The 20619-nt window shown below is 41.5% G+C and overlaps 1 protein-coding gene across 3 annotated transcripts in view; it reads left to right on the forward strand.

Moving 5' to 3' along the window:
* The window catches only part of LGI1 (leucine rich glioma inactivated 1), a 40352-nt gene extending 26737 nt beyond the window's left edge, over window positions 1-13615 (forward strand). The window contains exons 3-6 of one of the 3 annotated variants that reach the window (XM_016962384.2): window positions 5584-5655; window positions 8228-8397; window positions 8671-8835; window positions 12429-13615. In XM_016962384.2, coding sequence (XP_016817873.1) covers window positions 5584-5655; window positions 8228-8397; window positions 8671-8835; window positions 12429-13264 — 1243 coding nt within the window. In that variant the 3' untranslated portion in view covers window positions 13265-13615. The remainder of the gene's footprint in view (window positions 1-5583; window positions 5656-8227; window positions 8398-8670; window positions 8836-12428) is intronic. The other 2 variants (XM_016962385.2, NM_001071778.1) reach the window with 2 other exon arrangements.
* The last annotated feature ends 7004 nt before the right edge of the window (window positions 13616-20619 follow it).

A 20619-nucleotide genomic window follows, 5' to 3' on the forward strand; every position in this document is an offset into this window, starting at 1 on the left:
AGTCTGACTGGCAAGGGGTCCACTTTGGCCAACACAGGAGCCTGGTACTCCTTAAACCAAAACATGTAGAAAGTCTTTTTCCTGACAACTCTGGTGGCTACCTGGGACTCCTTGCCTCTCTGTCCTTCATAATTTTTCTTCCTCCTATTCCTAAGAATTAAGAATTCTTATATCTAGTATTAAAATTCAGCTCTGCTTAACAGCTCTTGGCTAACAGATCTTTGCAGAGGAAGGAGGGTCCCCTACCGCAATTCAGGGTGACACTCTCTCAAGTCGTGACACTCTCTCTAGTCATGACACTCTAGAGGAAAGAGAAGGACTAGACACTCTGTGGGCCAGGACCCGTAACATGACGTTCCAGAATCACTTGCTTTTGATGGGCTCTGTATTAATGGCTGGAAGAAAACATGACTAAATCTTAACAGTGGTTACTTCTGCTATGATAATTATTATTTCTCTCCTTTTTTAAAAAAATAATTTTTGCACTTTCCAACTTTTCTTGAAGTGAAGAAATAATTATTATTCCATATATATGTGCATATGTAGTGTGTGTATATGTGTGTGTGTGTATCAATAAAAGTAAAAGATGGGACTTTTAAGAATACCAATGCATAGGATTATCCCTACTAAGAGAGGCAGAAAGAATAGATGATCTCAGCTTCCTGAAGCAAATATTTTAAAGTGTTTAGATACTTAATATCACTGTTTAATGGCAATAACAACAAAGAAAAAGATTAGTTTTGTGGTCTTAACACATAAGGTTTAAAAATTCACCTGCAGATACAGTTTTTCCTGGAATCCATTACAAAGATATGTATATAAAAATATTAGTAGCTACATGTGTTAATTCTCACAATAAGTGAAATTCATATCCTTTGCTCAGTTTTGCAGATGTCAAAACAGAAACCCAGAGAGGTGAAATTAACTTGGCTAAGGACACATTCCTAAGAGTGATGACGTTCAAATTTAATCCCTGGTGGATTTGGACGAAGTTGGCACTTAAACCACTACACTACCCTAAGTGATGCAGGAAAGAATAGCTACAACCAGTTTTAAAAATACATAGCACGTATAGCAACTAGAGCTTCTGTTGAGGAAAAGTTAATAATAATATTACTATATCATTACTCTGTGAAGCTGGGAGTGGGATGAAGACAGAACTGGGAAAATTTTATCCAGGTATTTTGCTTTCTGGTAGCAAAACTCGGTGCAGAGGTGGAATCTGAAGAATCAAATAATCCTAATATCAACCCTAAAATAACCCTAACCCTAACCCACAAAGTGCTATCTCAGTCTCTCTAGCTGTTAAAATTCCCTGATAGACACAGGATCTCATTCTACTTACCCCTTTTTTAATGACTAAATGCTGAGGAGGCTTCAGGGAACGTCGCGTGACTTGCCCTTTTTTTTTCCTGTTGCCCCTGACCCCGGTGCCCTCAGCACCCCTCCACTGCAGCAAATCTCCCTGAAGCCCTCAGATGCCCATGATGATTTGTGGAGGCAACAGGCCCTCATCACAGCTGGCTTTAAGCTGGCGCAAAGAACCACAGCGGTGGCTTCAAGCCTCGACTGCCCTGTAGCCCCAAACCTCCCTAAAGGGTGAGGGCCTGAAACCGCATGAGAGTTTTCTAGGAAACAGGCAGCTCCCTCCTGCAGGAGGTCTTGTGAAAGACATTTGCATGACCTGACCACTCAGGCCCCCGAGTTCGGTAATTCCTAATCTAACCCTGTAGGTAGCTTTGGAACTTGACAAATGCAGCCAAATGATTGATTTCAAATGACTGAACCCTCACTGGACAGAACCATAGATATATACAAATACTAAGCAACAGGATCCTTTCAAAAAGTCAACTTTATTCTTTGTTTCTTCTGATTATAAAATAATAATACATGCTTGATGATAAAAACTCACAACATAAATATGTATTTACACAGAAAAGTGAAAGATTCCAGTAACCCTACACCTACCTCATTTTTAAAATCTCCTACAAAATATTCTGTGTTACGTATGGACCATAGTTTATTTACACGATCCCTTATATCTCTTTGTTGTTGTTGTTGTTGTTGTTTTTGAAACAAGGTCTCACTCTGTCACCCAGGCTGGAGTGCAGTGGTATGATCATGGCTCACTGCAGCAGTATGATCATGGCTCACTGCAGCCTCAAGTTCTAGGCTCAAGCCATCCTCCAACCTCAGCCTCCCAGAGTAACTAGGACCACAGGCACACACCACACCCAACTAATTTTTGTATTTTTCGCAGACAGAGGATTTTGCCTTGTTGTCCAGGCTGGTCTCGAACTCCTGACCTCAGGTGATCCGCCCACCTCTGCCTCCCAAAGTGCTGGGATTACGGGCGTGAGCCACCATGCCCTGGCAACCTGTTAACATTTTTTGCAGAGTAATTCTCAGGCTCTGTCAGCATTGCTTTCCTAAGTCGTTCTCTGCCCAAATCCCTCTGCCTGCTTTCCTTTTATCCAAATGTAACCTGTCACTGGAGCCTCCCAGAGACTTAGGGAAGCTGTCTGAACTCCAGCTCCCTAGCCTTGGGTGTCTGGAAGCCTCACTCTCATTTCTGAATCTTACTTCCTCTTGAGTCTGCTTCTCTTAGTGAATCCAGGCAGCCTTCTCATGCCCATCACTCACCAAACCTAGACATGAAGCTTCATCCTCTCTCCTCTAAGAGCAGTTCATTGTGGGCAAGGATTTCATTGAATTTTTGGTAGCGGAGCATCAAAGGGTTGACACTGGGTTCAGCGAATCCACCCACCATTTCTCCCTCTGGCTCCCCTGCCTCCCCCACCCTCTGATTCCCAAGGCAAAAGCCTGTCACAAGAGGTTCTCAGGAAATTTAATGCCTCATTCCACAGCCCATCGGGCCAGCCTGTCCTTCTCAGCCCCATCTCACAATTCTGGTGAATTAGAAGCCCTCCATCTTGTCATGCAAAAATACTGCCTCTCCATTCTGGAAGCCCCATAGCTCCGAGTCTGCAGCTCTGTTTTGCCATCTGTTCTGTGGTTAGCTTGCACGTGGATCATGTGAGGCCTAAAGCTCTACTCCTTCGGGCAGGAAGTAGAACTTCCAGATTCACTCATTATTTAAAAGAATCCCACAGGGTACAGTGGCTCACACCTGTAATCCCAGCACATTGGGAGGAAGAGGCATGAGGATAGCTTGAGCCCAAGAGTTCAAGACCAGCCTGAGCAACATAGCAAGACCCTGTCTCTACAAATAAAAAAAAAACTTAGTTGGGCATGGTGGGACACACCTGTGGTCCCAGCTACTGGAGAGACTGAGCCCAGAGGATCACTTGAGCCAGGGACGTTGAGGCTGCATTAAGCTGTAATCGCACCACTATATTTCAGCCTGGGCAACAAAGTGAGACCCTGTCTCAAAAAAAAAAAAAAAAAAGAATTCCCCTTGGACAGTAAGACAAGCATGGTGCCTTCTCCTGTATAGCCCCTATTGGCAGTAGTAATTCAGGATTTGACTGCTTAATCATTGCATGCCCACTGTCCTGTGACTCAGCCTCCTCTAAATTTATGCTCTGCGGCCAGTTGCAGTTTTTACCAGCTTCAGAGGAAGGGACATCCACTTAGAAGTTAGTATGATAACTTTAAGCCACATTGTGCCAGAAAATAAACTGAGACACATAACATGGGAGTGACTCTGGACTGGTCCAAGACATCAGAAAATCTCTTCATTCAAACACCAGTCAGTAAGATGAATTATGGAGACATTCTCTTGAATAGTCTTCCTTAGCAGCATTTTATTAATTTTGCTGTATGTGGACAGCCATAGCAGTTCATTCATGTGGTCTGTTTCTAAACGTTGTTTCTTGGACAACATACGTACAGAAGCCGTTCTCTTCTGACACCAGCCACTCTACTGAGAGTAGTTCAGACGCCTGCACCATCCTTGATTATCTCATTTCCTTTTTTCAATAATCTTATGAGATAAGGTATTATTATCTTCACTTAAAAATGAAACAACTGAATTTCCAAGAAGATACATTACCAAAGTCACACAGCCAGTAAACGCTGGAGTCAGGATTCAAACGTAGCTCAGAATCACTCCAAAAGCCATGCTCTTTGTCACAATTGGACCGCCATTGACAATGGAACATTCTGACTCAGTTCCTATTCTTGCATTCCAAGGTTCATTGAGAACCATTTTCCAAACTAGCAGTAATTTCTAAAACCTAGAAAAACAGCATAACTAACTTAAAAATAAGTTCTAAAGATCATGAATGTTTGCACTTGAGAAACCTTATATTTAATTAGTGGAGGTAGAAGACATAGACTTTTGAGAATGTTTTAAAGGGAAGTTGAGAGAATTTTCAAGGGTTTAGAGGCTAATGGTATGGGCTCTTTAGTTTTAGTTTAGTTTTTTATTTTTATTGTGGAAAAAAAAACACCTCTAAGAAAAGTTTATAACGTGTATATATATGGTGCTGGTTAAAAATAGAAAATTACACTACCTGGTGACCTTCCCCAGTCATACAGCATTAGCACTGTGCTATGTCTATATTTGTGTACTAGGGACACATTTCCCTTTCCTTGACATTATCAGGACAATTTTTTACTCATTAACCTTTATTAGAATCATTCTAGTGATTTACGGAAGAACAAATAGAAAGGGAAAGGGAAAATCATTCCTGTGATCACAGGAAAAGAACCAGAAGAAGGAGAAAGAGGGGGATGATTAAAGAGAATAGATGGATAGGTTTTTATAAGAAAACTTTTTTCTGAGGTGGAATGAATGGTGCTAGAAAGGAAAAGGAGGCGTGGGCTTTAGAAAGGAGAAAGGATGTACTGGGGAAGAGATAGAGCTACTGGCACTGTGGGTTGGAGGTTTGGTTGCTCTCCGGAGCAAGCGAGGAGGAAGCAGGCAGAAGGGGCAGCCCAGGCAAGAGGAGGGGGCGCATTTTGGAGATGGACACTCACCAGTTTGGTTAGTCATCATTTGGGAGATATCCCCTAGATTGAGCGTCTAAGAGTGTGAATCTCTCGTGTTCTGTTCTAAATGGAAAGATCAATGCCCAGGAATCATTGTTGTTTTTAACCAACATAAAGTGTTGTTTAAATATTGAGTGCGCCTGTAATCCCAGCACTTTGGGAGGCCGAGGCGGGTGGATCACTGAAGCTCAGGAGTTCAAGACCAGCCTGGCCAACATGGTGAAACCCTGTCTCTACTAAAAATACAACAATTAGCCGGGTATGGTGGCGGGCACATGTAATCCCAGCTACGGGAGGCTAAGGCAGGAAAATCGCTTGAACCCGGGAGGCAGAGGTTTCAGTGAGCTGAGGTCACACCACTTCACTCCAGCCTGGGTGACAGAGCGAGACTTTTGTCTCAAGAAATAAAAGTAAATAAATATGGAGTGGGTGTTGAAGTGAACAGGTTAGGAACTGAAAGGACAATAGCAGGAATCTGAGTAGTAGTTCAGAAGAAAAAAAAAGGACCACAAGTCTTTTAGTAGGCTGGAAATGACAAAAGAGACTCATAACTAAGCTTTATCATTAAATGCCTTTGTTTAATTTATCACTACAGTTTACATCACCTTTTTTTTTTTTTTTTTCCAGGAGCCTTGCAAACAACAATCTCCAGACACTCCCAAAAGATATTTTCAAAGGCCTGGATTCTTTAACAAATGTGTAAGAGGACCTAAGAAATCACTGAACAATTAATTAATTTGCAGTCATTAACAAGGAAGCCTGGTATTGATTATTATAATTTTTAATTGGCTTTTAAATTAAAATTAGGGTTTTTAAATCTAAATTTTAACTGGCCAAAAATTTAAATTTACATGGACTAACATTTGAGTCTTCTATGGTATTTATCATTGGAAATTCTGAATACATGGCACCCAGGCATTCCTTTGACAAAGTGTGTGTCAATACGGCAGGGAGCGATGATAAAGGACTTTGACGGGGTGGGAAGAGACCCGGCTAGAAATTTCAAAATCCCTTTTTTCTCATGAGGTCCAGGAAATAGGGCTACAAAGGAAAAACATAAAGGAGTCTGGGAAACTGACAGAATAAAGATGAAAGGTTACATCCTTGGGTTGGTCAATCAACAGAGAAATGGAGCAGGAAGTGGGGGAAGGGAGAAAAGTTTGCCTTTTTTCTCATTAGACTGAACAACAACTCTAAGCTTAATCCCCAGGAATTTGGCTTAAGCCCCAGGAAGGGAATGAACTTAATTATTTTTGACCCTTTTTCAAACAAAAGAGCTTTCAAACTTTGACTTTTAAGCCTCCGAGTGAAAGATCTTTGCAAGGAATTTGTATATTTTGCTGTAAGCAAAGCAAGTAATATATGCCTAAACCTCTCAAAAGCAATTCAGCTTCATTATTTGCCTTCCAGAACATTAGAAAGGTATTTAAATGTCATAAGGTGGAAGACAGGAACAAATGAAAGGATATATGAAAACAAAAGCTTTTTAAAAAAATTATTAAGGTACTTGTCTGTAGAATATATATTCAAAACAACTTTTCTCCAATAACAAACAAAAAGAAAATCTGAGTCAAGTACTTTCTTCCAAGCCCAGTATTTAACTTCAAATCAGTAGCCTAATGAAAAACTTTCTTTGTTCCTTGCAGTATTTCCCCAGCCCCTCCTCCATGTCTATTACCTCAATTCCTGAATGATATGGTTTGATTCCAGGAGAATGCCCAAATCAGGATTCTTCCAAGAGAGTCCTGGACAGACCATAGTTATCCTCTCTGGTTTACAGTAGCCTGAAAGGTTGCCACTCATTAGTGTGGGTCAGAGTTCTCTTGGGAGACTAGGTCAGTTCTGGGAGTGTCTTGGAAGTTAGAACACACTCCATGGGTGACGTGGGATGTAGCTCATTGGGGGTCCTTTACCCCATTTTTGTGTCAGTCTATACCCTACACTAGTGAAAGACAAAACAAAAAAATATTGAAATTGGCTCAGTCTCTCATGGGAATCCCAAGAGGGGTTTAGCCTTTTGGACCTACTCTAATATGCCCAAATCAAGAATTATCTTAGAAGTACAAGGATCCATGCCAACTTGCCTTTTAGTGGATTTCTTGGCTTTCTTGAAAGTATCCTCTAAAAAACATTTTTAAATGTTTGGGCGTTTAAAAATTATTTATGTGTGGTGTGAAGAGTAGGCAGCACCTATCTTAAGAATTCTGTGTGACCAGGAAAGGAGGTGGAATTCCTGAACAGAAGCAATGCAAATACACAGAGAACTTGGTGAGTTGGGGTCATATGTGGATATGTAAATGGTCTATGCTGTATAACTTATTACAGGCATGAGCGATTGTATGTCTGTGTTAACTCTGCTGTGTCAAAGTCATTTCCTATTTAAACTGAATTTGTAGACCACGGAAGAGGATCAGGATTAATTATGTCTGTGAGAAAGAAGAAAAGCAAATAGCTCACTTGATTAAATACATTACAATAATCACTACATTCTGTCGTTTAGACCTGTGCTGTCCAGTAGGGTAGCCAGCAGACCTTATGGTCACTGAGCACCTAAAATGTGCTCCTAGTACAACTGAGAGACTGAATTTTAAATTTTACTTAATTTTTTAACAGTTAAATTTAAATTTAAAAGCTGATTCTCAGCTCAATTATTGGAAAATGTTAAGTACGCTTGGAATAATTTGGGTATATACACCTATTTTTTTCAATTATGAATTTTATGACATCTAAATATAGATCACCTATTTCTGGTAAAATTTAGCATCTGAATTGAGATATATTGTAGGTATAAAATACACACTGGACTTCAAAGACTTAGTATAAAAAAGGAATGTAAAATATCTCAATAATGTTTATATTGATGATGTGTCAAAATGATAATCTTCTGTATGTATTGGGTTAAATAAAACATATTATTAAAATGAATTATACCTGCTTCTTTTTACTTTTTTAATGTGGCTATAGAAAATTTTAAATTACAATTACGGTTCATATACTGTTTCTATTGACAGCACAGCCCTAGACTAAGCCGCTTTGGAATTCAAGAGGGAGTAAGTGATGAGGTTCCATTGACTGGGTAGTCTTCAAGTGTGCATGGTGCTAACTCTCTGAGCCCAAAGTGAATGAGTGGTCAGTCAGGTTCCAGGCAGGTTATAGGGCAGAATGCAACGCCGGGTAAGGTCATTCTGCACATGTTAATTGTTGATGTAGAACTCTTTCCTGCGTGGGTAGGGCCCTTGTACAGCAAAAGCAGCTGAAGTTTGTCTTTCAGGGACCTGAGGGGTAATTCATTTAATTGTGACTGTAAACTGAAATGGCTAGTGGAATGGCTTGGCCACACCAATGCAACTGTTGAAGACATCTACTGCGAAGGCCCCCCAGAATACAAGAAGCGCAAAATCAATAGTCTCTCCTCGAAGGATTTCGATTGCATCATTACAGGTAATGTACTCATCATCATTCCACCTCAAAAAATTAAAATAAGGGCTACCTTTTTTTTTCATGTGCAGGAACTGATATTTTTTATATCTTAAAAACTAGCTGAGCAATTTAATTTTAAAAAAATTATGAACCATTGACAATGCTTCATGTGTTTAAAAGTAAAATGGCCATTTTACTATTCTCTGAAATAAATGTATTTCTTGTGAATATTTAAGATCTAGCCAAGGAAAGAGGTATTAGCTCACAGTTACTTATCATTTCCTATTTTTGCAGAATTTGCAAAGTCTCAAGACCTGCCTTATCAATCATTGTCCATAGACACTTTTTCTTATTTGAATGATGAGTATGTAGTCATCGCTCAGCCTTTTACTGGAAAATGCATTTTCCTTGAATGGGACCATGTGGAAAAGACCTTCCGGAATTATGACAACATTACAGGTATGAAAAGCCTAATGATATTTTGAGTGGTAATTTAAACTGCTTCAGCCAAGGGCAACAAGGAAAGATGAGTGGTATAGGGGAATGCTTTAGCATTTGAATTCCAACTCTACCATTTGTTAAGTGACCTGGGATTGTTCTCTAAGCCATAATTTCCCCACTTGTAAAATGGGAATAATATTAATACTTAACTCACAAGGTTGTTAATAAGATCATGTGAACACATATTCAAGAAACTTAGCATAGGGTCTAGTATAATACATAAACAGTAAATATTTGAATATTTTTCTTCAAATAAAAGTATTGGATGGTGAATCATGAGTTCTAGTCCAGGTTCTGCCACAGTCTATTTGGGCAAGCCGCTCATACTCACTGACACCCCTCAACCCCTTTTTCTTAACTATAAAATAAGAAGGTTATTTTAGATCAATAAGTCCCAAATTTGTTACACAAACGTGTCTTCTACAAAATGTTAATGTATGCCTTGTAATGAAAAGGATTTTGTGGTCCAATAAATTCATGAACCATATCTTGGTCTTGTAGGTTCATAATATAGACATCTGTGGATCTGAGAAGCCCTGCAGTGAGGAAATTTTTCCAATATTTTTCACCCTTAATTTGGCCATGGAATTTAATTCTTTCTTTTCTTTTCTTTTCTTTTTTTTTTTTGAGACAGAGTCTTGCTCTGTCACCCAGGCTGGAGTGCAGTGGCACAATCTCAGCTCACTGCAACCTCCAACTCCCGGGTTCAAGCAATTCTTCTGCCTCAGCCTCCCAAGCAGCTGGGACTACAGGTGCGTGCCACCATGTCCAGCTAATTTTTATATTTTTAGTAGAGACAGGGTTTCACCATATTGGCAAAGCTGGTATTGAACTCCTGACCTCATGATCCGCCCACCTTGGCCTCTCAAAGTGCTGCCATTACAAGCGTGAGCCACCGCACCCAGCCGGAATCTAATTCTTTCTATGAAAACTTTTACTTATCTGGATCTCTTTTTTTTTTTTTGAGATGGAGTCTTGCTCTGTCACCCAGGCTGGAGTGCAGTGGCGTGATCTGGGGTCACTGCAACCTCAGCCTCCTGGGTTCAAGCGATTCTTGTCCTTCAGCCTCCCAAGTGGCTGGGACTACAGGCATGCGCCACCACGCCCCAATAATTTTTTGTATTTTTAGTAGAGATGGGGTTTCACCAAGTTGGTCAGGCTGGTTTCGAATTCCTGGCCTCAAGTGATCCACCCGCCTTGGCCTCCCAAAGTTCTGGGATTACAGGAGTGAACCACCTTGCCTGGGCTTACTTAGCTGATCTCTTAAGTTTCTTTCCCATTTTAATAATTTTTAAAATTGTAAGTCATAAGTTAGAACATAGGGCTCCCTCTACAATTTTTAATATCAGTTTTAGCTTCTAATACCTTTAAATCTGCTCTCAAGAACACTCACACCTCCCCATAAAAGGTAACCCTTTAGACAAGGCATGGAGGGTCATGATAGATTTTGCTGGTAGCCATCACCCTCATTGCTCAAAGGACCAAGACAGGTCTGGGGCTTGCTTGAGGCTGGGGTTGCTTAAATAAAGGGATCCCTTCCAAACTGAGACCCTTTTGGAATCCTCCTTTCTTTTAGAATCCTTCTCTCTGAAGGAAGAAGGTCATGCTTCCCTAGGCCCCCATAAGTTTTCCAGTGGACTATAGCAGGGTTTTGTGCGGTCGAAACCAGGCTTTTCTTACTTGTGTATGGTTCATCAATTTCTTTGAATGACTCTTTAGATGAGCACTTACAAGAGAAATAAATCATACATCTGCAAACTTTCTGAGGGCATCTCAGAGCTCATCTTGTCTAGGATGATGTCTTAGTCCCTTCCTGCTGCTGTAACAAAAAATACCTTGACTGCATAATTTATAAGAACAGAAATTTATTTCTCATAGTTCTGGAGGCTGGGAACTCCATGATCAAGGCACCAGGAGATTTAGGGTCTGGTGAGGGCTCACTCTCTGCTTCAAAGACGGTGCCTTCTCTGTGTCCTAACATGGCAGAAGGGCAAAAAAAGATCTAACAGACTCGCTCAAGCCCTTTTGCAAGGGCACAAATTCCATTCATGAGTGTGGAGTCCTCATGATCTAATCACCTCCTAGACACCCCACTTCTTAATACTATTACACTGGGGATTAAGCTACAACATAAATTTTGGAGGGACAGAAACATTCCAACCATAGCAGATGACAAATATGTGCCCCATACTCAGTCATTATCCCTTCCTTCACTCTAGACAGGCACCACTAATCTATCATGGGAATCTTTCATGTAGAGTGCAGACACGGCCACAGAATCCTTCTCAACACAGTTCCCCAGACAATCACACGCAATGAGCCAATCAGTATTGGTACATGTGTTGGAATCTGGTGGCCATCCTTAATCTAGTCTAAAGTCTCGTTGTACGGAAAAGAAAACTGAGCCTCAGAGAAGTTAAATGATTTTCTTAAGATCATACAAACAGTTTAGCCCTGAAAAGAGTCACAAATAAAACTATTTTGCCTATGGATGAAGCCAATTAGTAGAAAGAGTTAATGTAGAACTTTCTGCCCCGCACTAGCGCTGTAGTCAGAAGAGGCCTAAAGCCCAGATTTGTTCAGCTGTCTCTGGACTTTCTAGAGCCAAACTCCTGCAAGATCAGAATCTACTGATAAATGTCAAACTCTTCCCCAGAGGATACCAAGCTAGGCCACTGACAGATCCCACATCATTTTCCATGATTTTCCAAAATAACTTTCAGGAGCAGTGCCCATGGCTGCACCCTTCTTTCGATTTTCTTAAAGATTCCTTTTCCTTCTCTTCACTCCTGCCACCAGTGACCTAAAGCTCCAGAAAAGTGACAAGTGGCATCTCCTTTCTTTGCAGGGGAAAGGCGAATTATTCTAGAGCAGGAAGCAGTTCAGACTTAGAGCAAAACAATTACAGTAGAGCCATGGGCTACCCAGACCACAACGCTAGCCTTTGGTTATCTAAGATCTTAGATAAACCAAATTTGAAGTCCTGGAATAGCTAACTTGTCCCCAGCTTGGGTTAAAAGCATAGAGATGCTGGTAGGCCTGGCTTTGAATCCCCGACTCTGACTTCTGCTACCAGAACAGCCTCTCTGAGCTTCAGTTTACTCATGTGGAAAAAGGATAATATTTATCTCTTAAGATTGTTGGGAAAATTAATGAGGTAAATTGAGAAAGCACATAATAGATGCTCAGTAAACAGTAGTTTTCATTAGAATTATGATTAATTCATTTTGTGTCAGGGAAACTAATGCTTTCTTTCTGCAAGAAATAAGAGGAGAACACTCGGGCCATAGCTGTGTGTCCTGAACGTCTAGCGCAGGCTAGATATGACATTAACAACTCAATTGTTGGCAACAAGGCCCCACGAGGCACAAAGGCACAGAACTTTAGGACACTGCTGCCATTGGGCTTTGGAGACCAGCCTTGCCTAATCAACCAAGGAGATCTCTTGTTTCAGGCTGATTTGGGTGGAAGTTGTATGGCCCCAGCCCGCATGTTTACATGCTCCAAAAGAGGATGGCCACACAACTAATCTCTCCTTTGTCTTTTCCCAGGCACATCCACTGTAGTATGCAAGCCTATAGTCATTGAAACTCAGCTCTATGTTATTGTGGCCCAGCTGTTTGGTGGCTCTCACATCTATAAGCGAGACAGTTTTGCAAATAAATTCATAAAAATCCAGGATATTGAAATTCTCAAAATCCGAAAACCCAATGACATTGAAACATTCAAGATTGAAAACAACTGGTACTTTGTTGTTGCTGACAGTTCAAAAGCTGGTTTTACTACCATTTACAAATGGAACGGAAACGGATTCTACTCCCATCAATCCTTACACGCGTGGTACAGGGACACTGATGTGGAATATCTAGAAATAGTCAGAACACCTCAGACACTCAGAACGCCTCATTTAATTCTGTCTAGTAGTTCCCAGCGTCCTGTAATTTATCAGTGGAACAAAGCAACACAATCATTCACTAACCAAACTGACATTCCTAACATGGAGGATGTGTACGCAGTGAAGCACTTCTCAGTGAAAGGGGACGTGTACATTTGCTTGACAAGATTCATTGGTGATTCCAAAGTCATGAAATGGGGAGGCTCCTCGTTCCAGGATATTCAGAGGATGCCATCGCGAGGATCCATGGTGTTCCAGCCTCTTCAAATAAATAATTACCAATATGCAATTCTTGGAAGTGATTACTCCTTTACTCAAGTGTATAACTGGGATGCAGAGAAAGCCAAATTTGTGAAATTTCAGGAATTAAATGTTCAGGCACCAAGATCATTCACACATGTGTCCATTAATAAGCGTAATTTTCTTTTTGCTTCCAGTTTTAAGGGAAATACACAGATTTACAAACATGTCATAGTTGACTTAAGCGCATGAGACACCAAATTCTGTGGCTGCCATCAGAAATTTTCTACAGTACATGACCCGGATGAACTCAATGCATGATGACTCTTCTTATCACACTTGCAAATGAATGCCTTTCAAACATTGAGACTGCTAGAACCAAGCACTACCAGTATCTCCATCCTTAACTGTCCAGTCCAGTGATGTGGGAAGTTACCTTTTATAAGACAAAATTTAATTGTGTAACTGTTCTTTGCAGTGAAGATGTGTAAATAAGCGTTTAATGGTATCTGTTACTCCAAAAAGAAATAATATGTACTTTTCCATTTATTTATTCATGTGTTCAGAAACAACTGCCAAATAAAATGTTTACATTTTCTTTCATATCCCAGAGGTAATTATTTACAGGAGCTGTTTCATTCTTGTTGTTGGTATGTTGAAGAAATAGTTTTATATAATAGTATTGTATTTGGATCAAGGATTTACGATGTGAAGAATGAGTGAAGATAAAATTATGGGTAATATGAGATTGATTACCCATTGATTATGACCAGGTTTATCTGTGGCTGGATCAGCTGATTTTGAACATTCAAAGGTATTTCCAAAGGTCATGGCCTTTAGGGATAATTTGAGGTGAAATGGTGACAAATTAAAAGAAAGGTAGAGAAATTTACCTACTACAAGAAGACTGATTTGAAATTAAGGACAGCAAGACCCATCCTTTCCTGACTGATAAGCCCAGCTAAAATCATCACTCAGACAATTTCTAGGAGAAAGTAAAATCAAGAATTAGGATCTCAATACCCTATTTAGGGTCTTTCTAAACATCTGACAGCTGATAGAGATTGTAACCTTACAGTGCTTGCCTCAAATGTACCTGTCATGAAGGCCTCTTAATCTGACCAAGGATGCTTCACTTCTAGATACCAATTTTGATTTGTTATTTACCTGCTGCAGAGTGCCCAAAAGGCTCATATTTGATTTTCTAAATTTCTGCTTCTAGATCACATGGGTCATTAGCACAATGCCGGTGATAGAGTAGGCTCTCAAAAAATGCTTTTAAAGAAGCACGTGTCCTCCTGTTATAATATCATAATAAACTTTCTGAGGCCTTTTGACCTAATTATTGCCTACCTACTAAGAATGGGGTATTGTTCAGCAGGGGTGGGGGATTGAGGCAGAATAGGGCATGAACCTTGCCCTCTGAGGCCTTAGAAGACTAACTGGGGTGTTAGAACACAAAAAACCTACAGAGCAAGCAGTGAGTGCCAAGTACCTTCTAAAGATTCCAGATTATAAGTATCCTGGGAGTATCAAGATGACTTTCTGGAAGTCTAGGTTCTTGTTTGCACTTAAAGGGAAGATGTAATTTTAAAGGGGGATCATGGCAGAGAAGATATTCCTGGCACGAACTGGTTCTGTGTGCTGCCTTCACGGAGAGGGTCAGAGCTTGCTCCTGCTCATTGTTTGCTGGACTATTTTGCCATATAAGTGTGGTCAGGGAGGGCAGACAGCAGCTGCTGGCACACAGTGCATATCTGGAAGACTTGAGGCATCAAAGGTACACACATACTTACATAGTTTCTGGGAAGCAACTCCCTGGGGAGTTATGCACAGGAACCAGATTCCCATATGGGGAAGATATTAACTCTGACATCAGGATTATGGGAGAGAAGAATACCTCATTCCCGAACTGGCCTTTGAATGTCTTATTTTTTTCAGTTCCCTTTTCCTGTAAGCAGCATCATATGCTACTGGAGAACACCTGCTCTGTACAGACTAGGGTGAACTCCAACTCTGCCATGTACTAGCCTTGTCCACAGGCCAGTTGCTTAGCCCCTCTGAGCCTCAGTTTCTTTCCCTGTAAAGAGGGACAATAATACCTACTTCCAAAGATAATGGAAGGATTGAGACAGTACATGCAAGGCAGATTTTATTTCCCAAATATAACCACAACAATATCTGCCATCACATGTGCTCTGTGACAGCCTCTCCCCCATCCCATCAAGAGGCAGTACCTAGTTCACCTACTCTTAAACGTGAATTAGTTTATGACTTGCTTGTAAGAATGTGGTGGGAATAATATAGTTGATTTCTGAGGCTAGGTCATAAAAATGATGAAGTTTCTCTCCTATCTTGTAAACTGGGACACTTGATTTTGGAGCTGTGAGCAGACACCTTCAAAAGTCCTACTAGCCTGAGGCTACTGTTCTGTGATGAAGCCCAGCCCCCATGGAGAAACCACACGTAGGTGCTTTGGTCAACAGACCCAGACAAGGCCATCCTCAGCCACTGGTTCTGTGCGTGAAGATGCCTCTGGGTGATCCCAGCCCCAGCTCACAAGTCACTACCAGACTTCAGATCTTCCCAGCAGAGGCCCCAGACATTGCAGAGCAGAGACAAGCCATCCCCACTGTGTCCTGTCCAAATGCCTGACCCACGGACTCTATGAGCATAATAAAATGGCTTAAATTGTTTTAAATGGCTAAGTTTTTGGGTGATTTGTTACACAACAGCAGTAGAATACTTAACATGGAACTGGCACAACTGAGCCCTTACCAAGTGATAGTTATTGCCGACAGGCACCCTACACTCAGAATAGTGCATACTTTGGGATCATGCTCTACCTTATTATCTTAATGTAACTCTCCATCATTTCATTTTTTAGAGAATAACTCCTTTTTTCCTTTTTTAATTTTGAGATGGAGTCTTGCTCAGTCACCCAGGCTGGAGCGAAGTGGCGCCATCTGGACTCACTGCAACCTCCGCCTCCCAGGTTCAAGCAATTCTCCTGCCTCAGCCTCCCAAGTAGCTGGGATTACAGGCGCCTGCCACCATACCTGGCTTTTTTTTTTTTTTTTTTTTTTTTTTTTTTTTTGTATTTTTACTAGAGATGGGGTTTTGCCATGTTGATGAGGCTGGTCTTGAACTCCTGACCTCAGGTGATCCGCTGCCTTGGCCCCCCAAAGTGCTGGGATTACAGGCATAAGCCACCGCACCCGGCTGAGAATAGCTCCTTTTAAAAAATACGTTATCAATGTTCTTTCTGCCAGGCATTGTGCTGAATTCAGGAATGCAGAGATTAAAAGACGCAGATTCTGCTCTATTTGTTTTTATTTTTTAATTTTAGGGTCCTGCTGTGTTGCCCAGGCTGTAATGTCGTGGTGCAATCATAGCTCACTACAGCCTTAAACTCCTGGGCTAAGTGGTCGTCCTGCATAACTGAGATTGCAGGCATGTACCACCACAGTCAGCTAATTTTTTAAATTTTTGTAGAGACAGGGTCTTGCTATGTTGCCCAGGTAAATCTCAACTCCTGGCCTCAAGAAATTCTCCTACCTTAGCCTCCCAAAGAGTTGGGATTACAGGCATGAGCCAAAGCACCCAGCCAGCCCTTCTTGTTTTCAGAAAAGCACTGACTGTTGAAGCTAGCAAATTGACTCTCTAATTTACCTTAAAGCTGGAGACCCAGAGGTGTATGTGAAGCGAGCTAGCTGAATTAGGACCATCTTCCATCCTGACACTCAGCCTAGTCCTTTCTCCATCACGTGGTGCCACTTTTCAAACATTCACTATCTGATTAGAACTTGGCATGTAGATGGGAAGATTGATGAGGGGTAAAGAGAAGACCAAGAAAATTAATTCAAGAAAGACTGAGGAGGAGGACACGGGTAGGGTTCACCTTTGCAGGAACTGACTAGCCTTTTCTGAGAGTTGTCCCCTCTCCATGTACCCTTCATCTGCCCTATTCTATTTAACTCTGTCTCCTCTGCAGCCACAGAAGGTTGCACCTGTAATGTGTTCCCAGTGTTCACCTGAAATGAACTCCAGGTGTTTGTCCTAGATGCTGGGCTGAGCTCAGCCTGAGCCAAGCTGCACGTAGGGAGCACTGGTCTTTGAATGGGAGTTCAAAGAGAAAGAACTTTAAGAGAGTTCTGTCTCCTGGATATTTGGAATTAGGACAGCAAAGGCTGAGCCAATTTGCCACAGGCACAGGATCTGTAAGGAGATGAGCCTAAATCAGGTTCCTTAGAGGCAGAGGGATTGATTGAGGGAGTGCTCCGAGGCTACACCTGAAGGGAGTGAGAGGAGCAGCATGGAACAGGGGAAGATGCTATGCAAAGACAGGAAAAGGCAGACTGCACCTGATCCTAGGGGGCTGTCCAGAGTGTGAATTGTACCACAGAGTGTGTCCTGCCTTGAGGCAAGGAGGATGGACTTTTGCATGCCCCCACCCATCTGACAGTCATTGGCTAAGGCATGTGGGGCAAAACCTTTTGGGCATCTCCAGGAGAGAAGCTTCCAGTTGGTAAAGGATAGTCCTCCAGAGAAGGGTACACATATGAGCTGTTATTAACTGACACCCACAGCAGCTGCAAGATGAGGACATCAGCCCAGTAAAGGCATCGGGGTGAGATACCAACAGCATATACCACAGTGATGGTGACTGGGGAGCTGAAGGCACCATCTGGGGGCAGCCATCATGGTCCATGTGCCGGAAGAGCTGAGGAAACTGGTCAGAAAGTGAGAAGAGAATGACATGAGAGCTCAGAAAGGAGCAGAGGTGAGAAACTACGCAGTTTGAGGGAGAGCAGGAGAGAGAATAGAGAGAGGAAAGAAGAGAGAAAAAGGGTGAGAAAAAGAGGGAGGAAAAGAGGGAACAAGGGAGAGCAAAAAGGAAGAGGAAGTGAGGAGGGAGGGATAGTGAGAGGAAGATGGGGAGGTACAGTGTTCCTCGTTGAGTTACCTGGTAACCAGACTCTGAGAAGTTACTGTACAGACATTAATTCAGGAGTCCTCTTGAGGTCATCACCTGGGAAGGAGAAAATGGAAATAGGATTGGGTGGAGGGAGGCACTGAACTGTGACAAAATTCCAATAAAAGCCTCAGGCAACCTGGTAGCTGCTCTAACTTGAGACAACTGAGCTGGGATGTCTCTTCTCAGTTGTTTAGATCAAGGGGACCAGGTCTTTATATGTATACAGCCTCCATGCTGGTTAGCATTGGATTCAGCTCCCTGCCCTTGAATTCCTCAAGGGATGATATGGTTTGGCTGTGTCCCCACCCAAATCTCATCTTGAATTGTAACTCCCACAATTCCCACGTGTTGTGGGAGGGACCACGTGGGAGGTAATTGAATCATGGGAGCGGGTCTTTCCCATGCTGTTCTCCTGATAGTGAATAAACCTCACGAGATCTGATGGTTTTTATAAAGGACAGTTCCCCTGCACAAGCTCTCTCTTGCCTGATGCCACGTAAGATGCCCCTTGCTCTAACGCCATAATTGTGAGGCCTCCCCAGCCATGTGAAACTGTGAGTCCATTAAATCTCTGTTTCTTTATAAATTACCCAGTCTCAGGTATGTCTTTATTAGCAGTATAAAAGCAGACTAATACAAGGGACTTCTATAACCTTCTAACGACAACCCATGCACACACACATTTTGTTTTGTTTCAGGTTAGTTTGAATGGATTTCTGTACTTGTCACAAAATTATCTCCAACTAATTCAGAAGGTTTAGGCATAATTTACTGTAATGTAGATATGATGGTAAGTACTAGGTATTCCATCCTTTTTCTTTCCACAGTTCAGACTGTATAATTTCTATTGCTCTATCTTCAAGTTCATTTTCAATGTCAAATGTCTTCAAAATGTACTATTATTTCAATCAGATTAATGCTTCTAAACTTTTATGTAAAAATTCCAATGTATGAAAATTTTTGAACCATCAAAATTTTATAATTTCCAGTGTATTTTGGACCAATATATTGTGAACCAATCTTTTTGGAAATTAAAAAGGAATTACTAGAAAAACGATCACACACTTGGTTGATGTGGTAATGTCTCAAGTTCTGTACTTATCCCAAACTGATTCCAAACTCTCCCTGGACTGGCATTGGTCCCAGGACCACACCTATAGGTAACTGAAACAACTACAGCTCAACTGACTCAACTCGGCTCTTATCATTACATATCAATCATAATGTGGGATATAAGGCATTTTAATATGATTTCTATCAACAGCATCAGGGCCTCCAGGGACAACACATTTCAAGAAGACCTAAAATGGCCCTAGAAAGTCCTGAAGGTGGAGTTCAAGATCTGGCCTGTTTTTTCTCCCACTCCTGCATCCTCTACCTTGCCCACACTCCAGTTACCCACACAATTTGCCAATCTCTATTCATCTAAGCACTGACATGCTTCCGTGCTTCAGTGGCTCCCACGACCCAGAATGCCCTTTCCCTGCTTTTCTAGCTTTTGAAGTCTTAGTCCTTCTCAACCAACTAGTTAGGTGTGATTTCTCCTTCCTCTGGGTTTCTTGGCCCCTTGCTTTGTACCATGAGCAAGGCTCATGTTTCACGTGACCTTGCATTATGGTTAGCTGTCAATACATCCATCTGTCCCACCAGGTTACACATCTCTGAGGGTCAGGACTGTGTCTTAGAAATCTGTGATTCTTCCATCCATCCCACCCCTAAGCTCCTAGAATAGTCCTACTTTTTGAAGAGGGTCCAAAAACTTGGTGAAAATCAACTCACTTAAGCCCAGAAGCTTCAATGCTCCTGTTTGCATCTCTGACAAGCAGCCACATCCCCTGTAGTGAGTTCCCAGCTCCACAAAAGCTCCTGGCCATGGATTACCCCAAAAGAATAGGATTTGACAGTCTGCCAGCTCCCCACTGGTAACCTGGGTAGGCTTGAAGGTGAAAGAGACACAATTTATTTCCTGAGTAAATCCTTATTAAACACACACACTGCAGATCTACCTAAGACCTGGTTCACAAAACTGAAGGATGGGAACTGACTGAATTAAGCCATGGGGAGTAAAAAGGCAAGAAGTTTGACACTAGCACTTTCAGAAAGCCTATGCCCTTTGAAATTTTTATCCCCAGAGAGGAATCCACATCTGTGGTCAGTACTACTCAGAGATGCCCCAGAGGGAGCATCCTCCCTAGCTGGAGCTTTTAACAGTAATTCCCAGCAAATCTGTATCCCAGAAATCGGTCCTCTTAATAATGCCAGATCTCAGGATAATTGTTGTTCATACTTCATTCTCTTGGCCCTGTCTATACACACATATTTAATAATTCTAAAATAAAATGTCTTTAATATAGGACATATTCTTTAACATTTTAATTTAATCATAGTGATAGGTGACATTTACTGAGCACTTACTATGAGTCAGCCTCTATCCTAAGGGCTTTATCCGTACTCTAATCCTATGATAATAGTATTGTTTTACAGATGAGAAAGCAGAGTCTTAGAATAGCAAAGTAACTTTCCCACAGCTATACAACCAGTTAAGAAGCAAAGAAAGATTCATTTGGATCATATCCATCAGTGGCACCATGCTACAAAGTGCCTAAAGACAAAATATATATTAAAAATT

Source organism: Pan troglodytes, chromosome 8, assembly GCF_028858775.2.
Source record: "Pan troglodytes isolate AG18354 chromosome 8, NHGRI_mPanTro3-v2.0_pri, whole genome shotgun sequence".
Lineage (NCBI taxonomy): Eukaryota > Metazoa > Chordata > Mammalia > Primates > Hominidae > Pan > Pan troglodytes.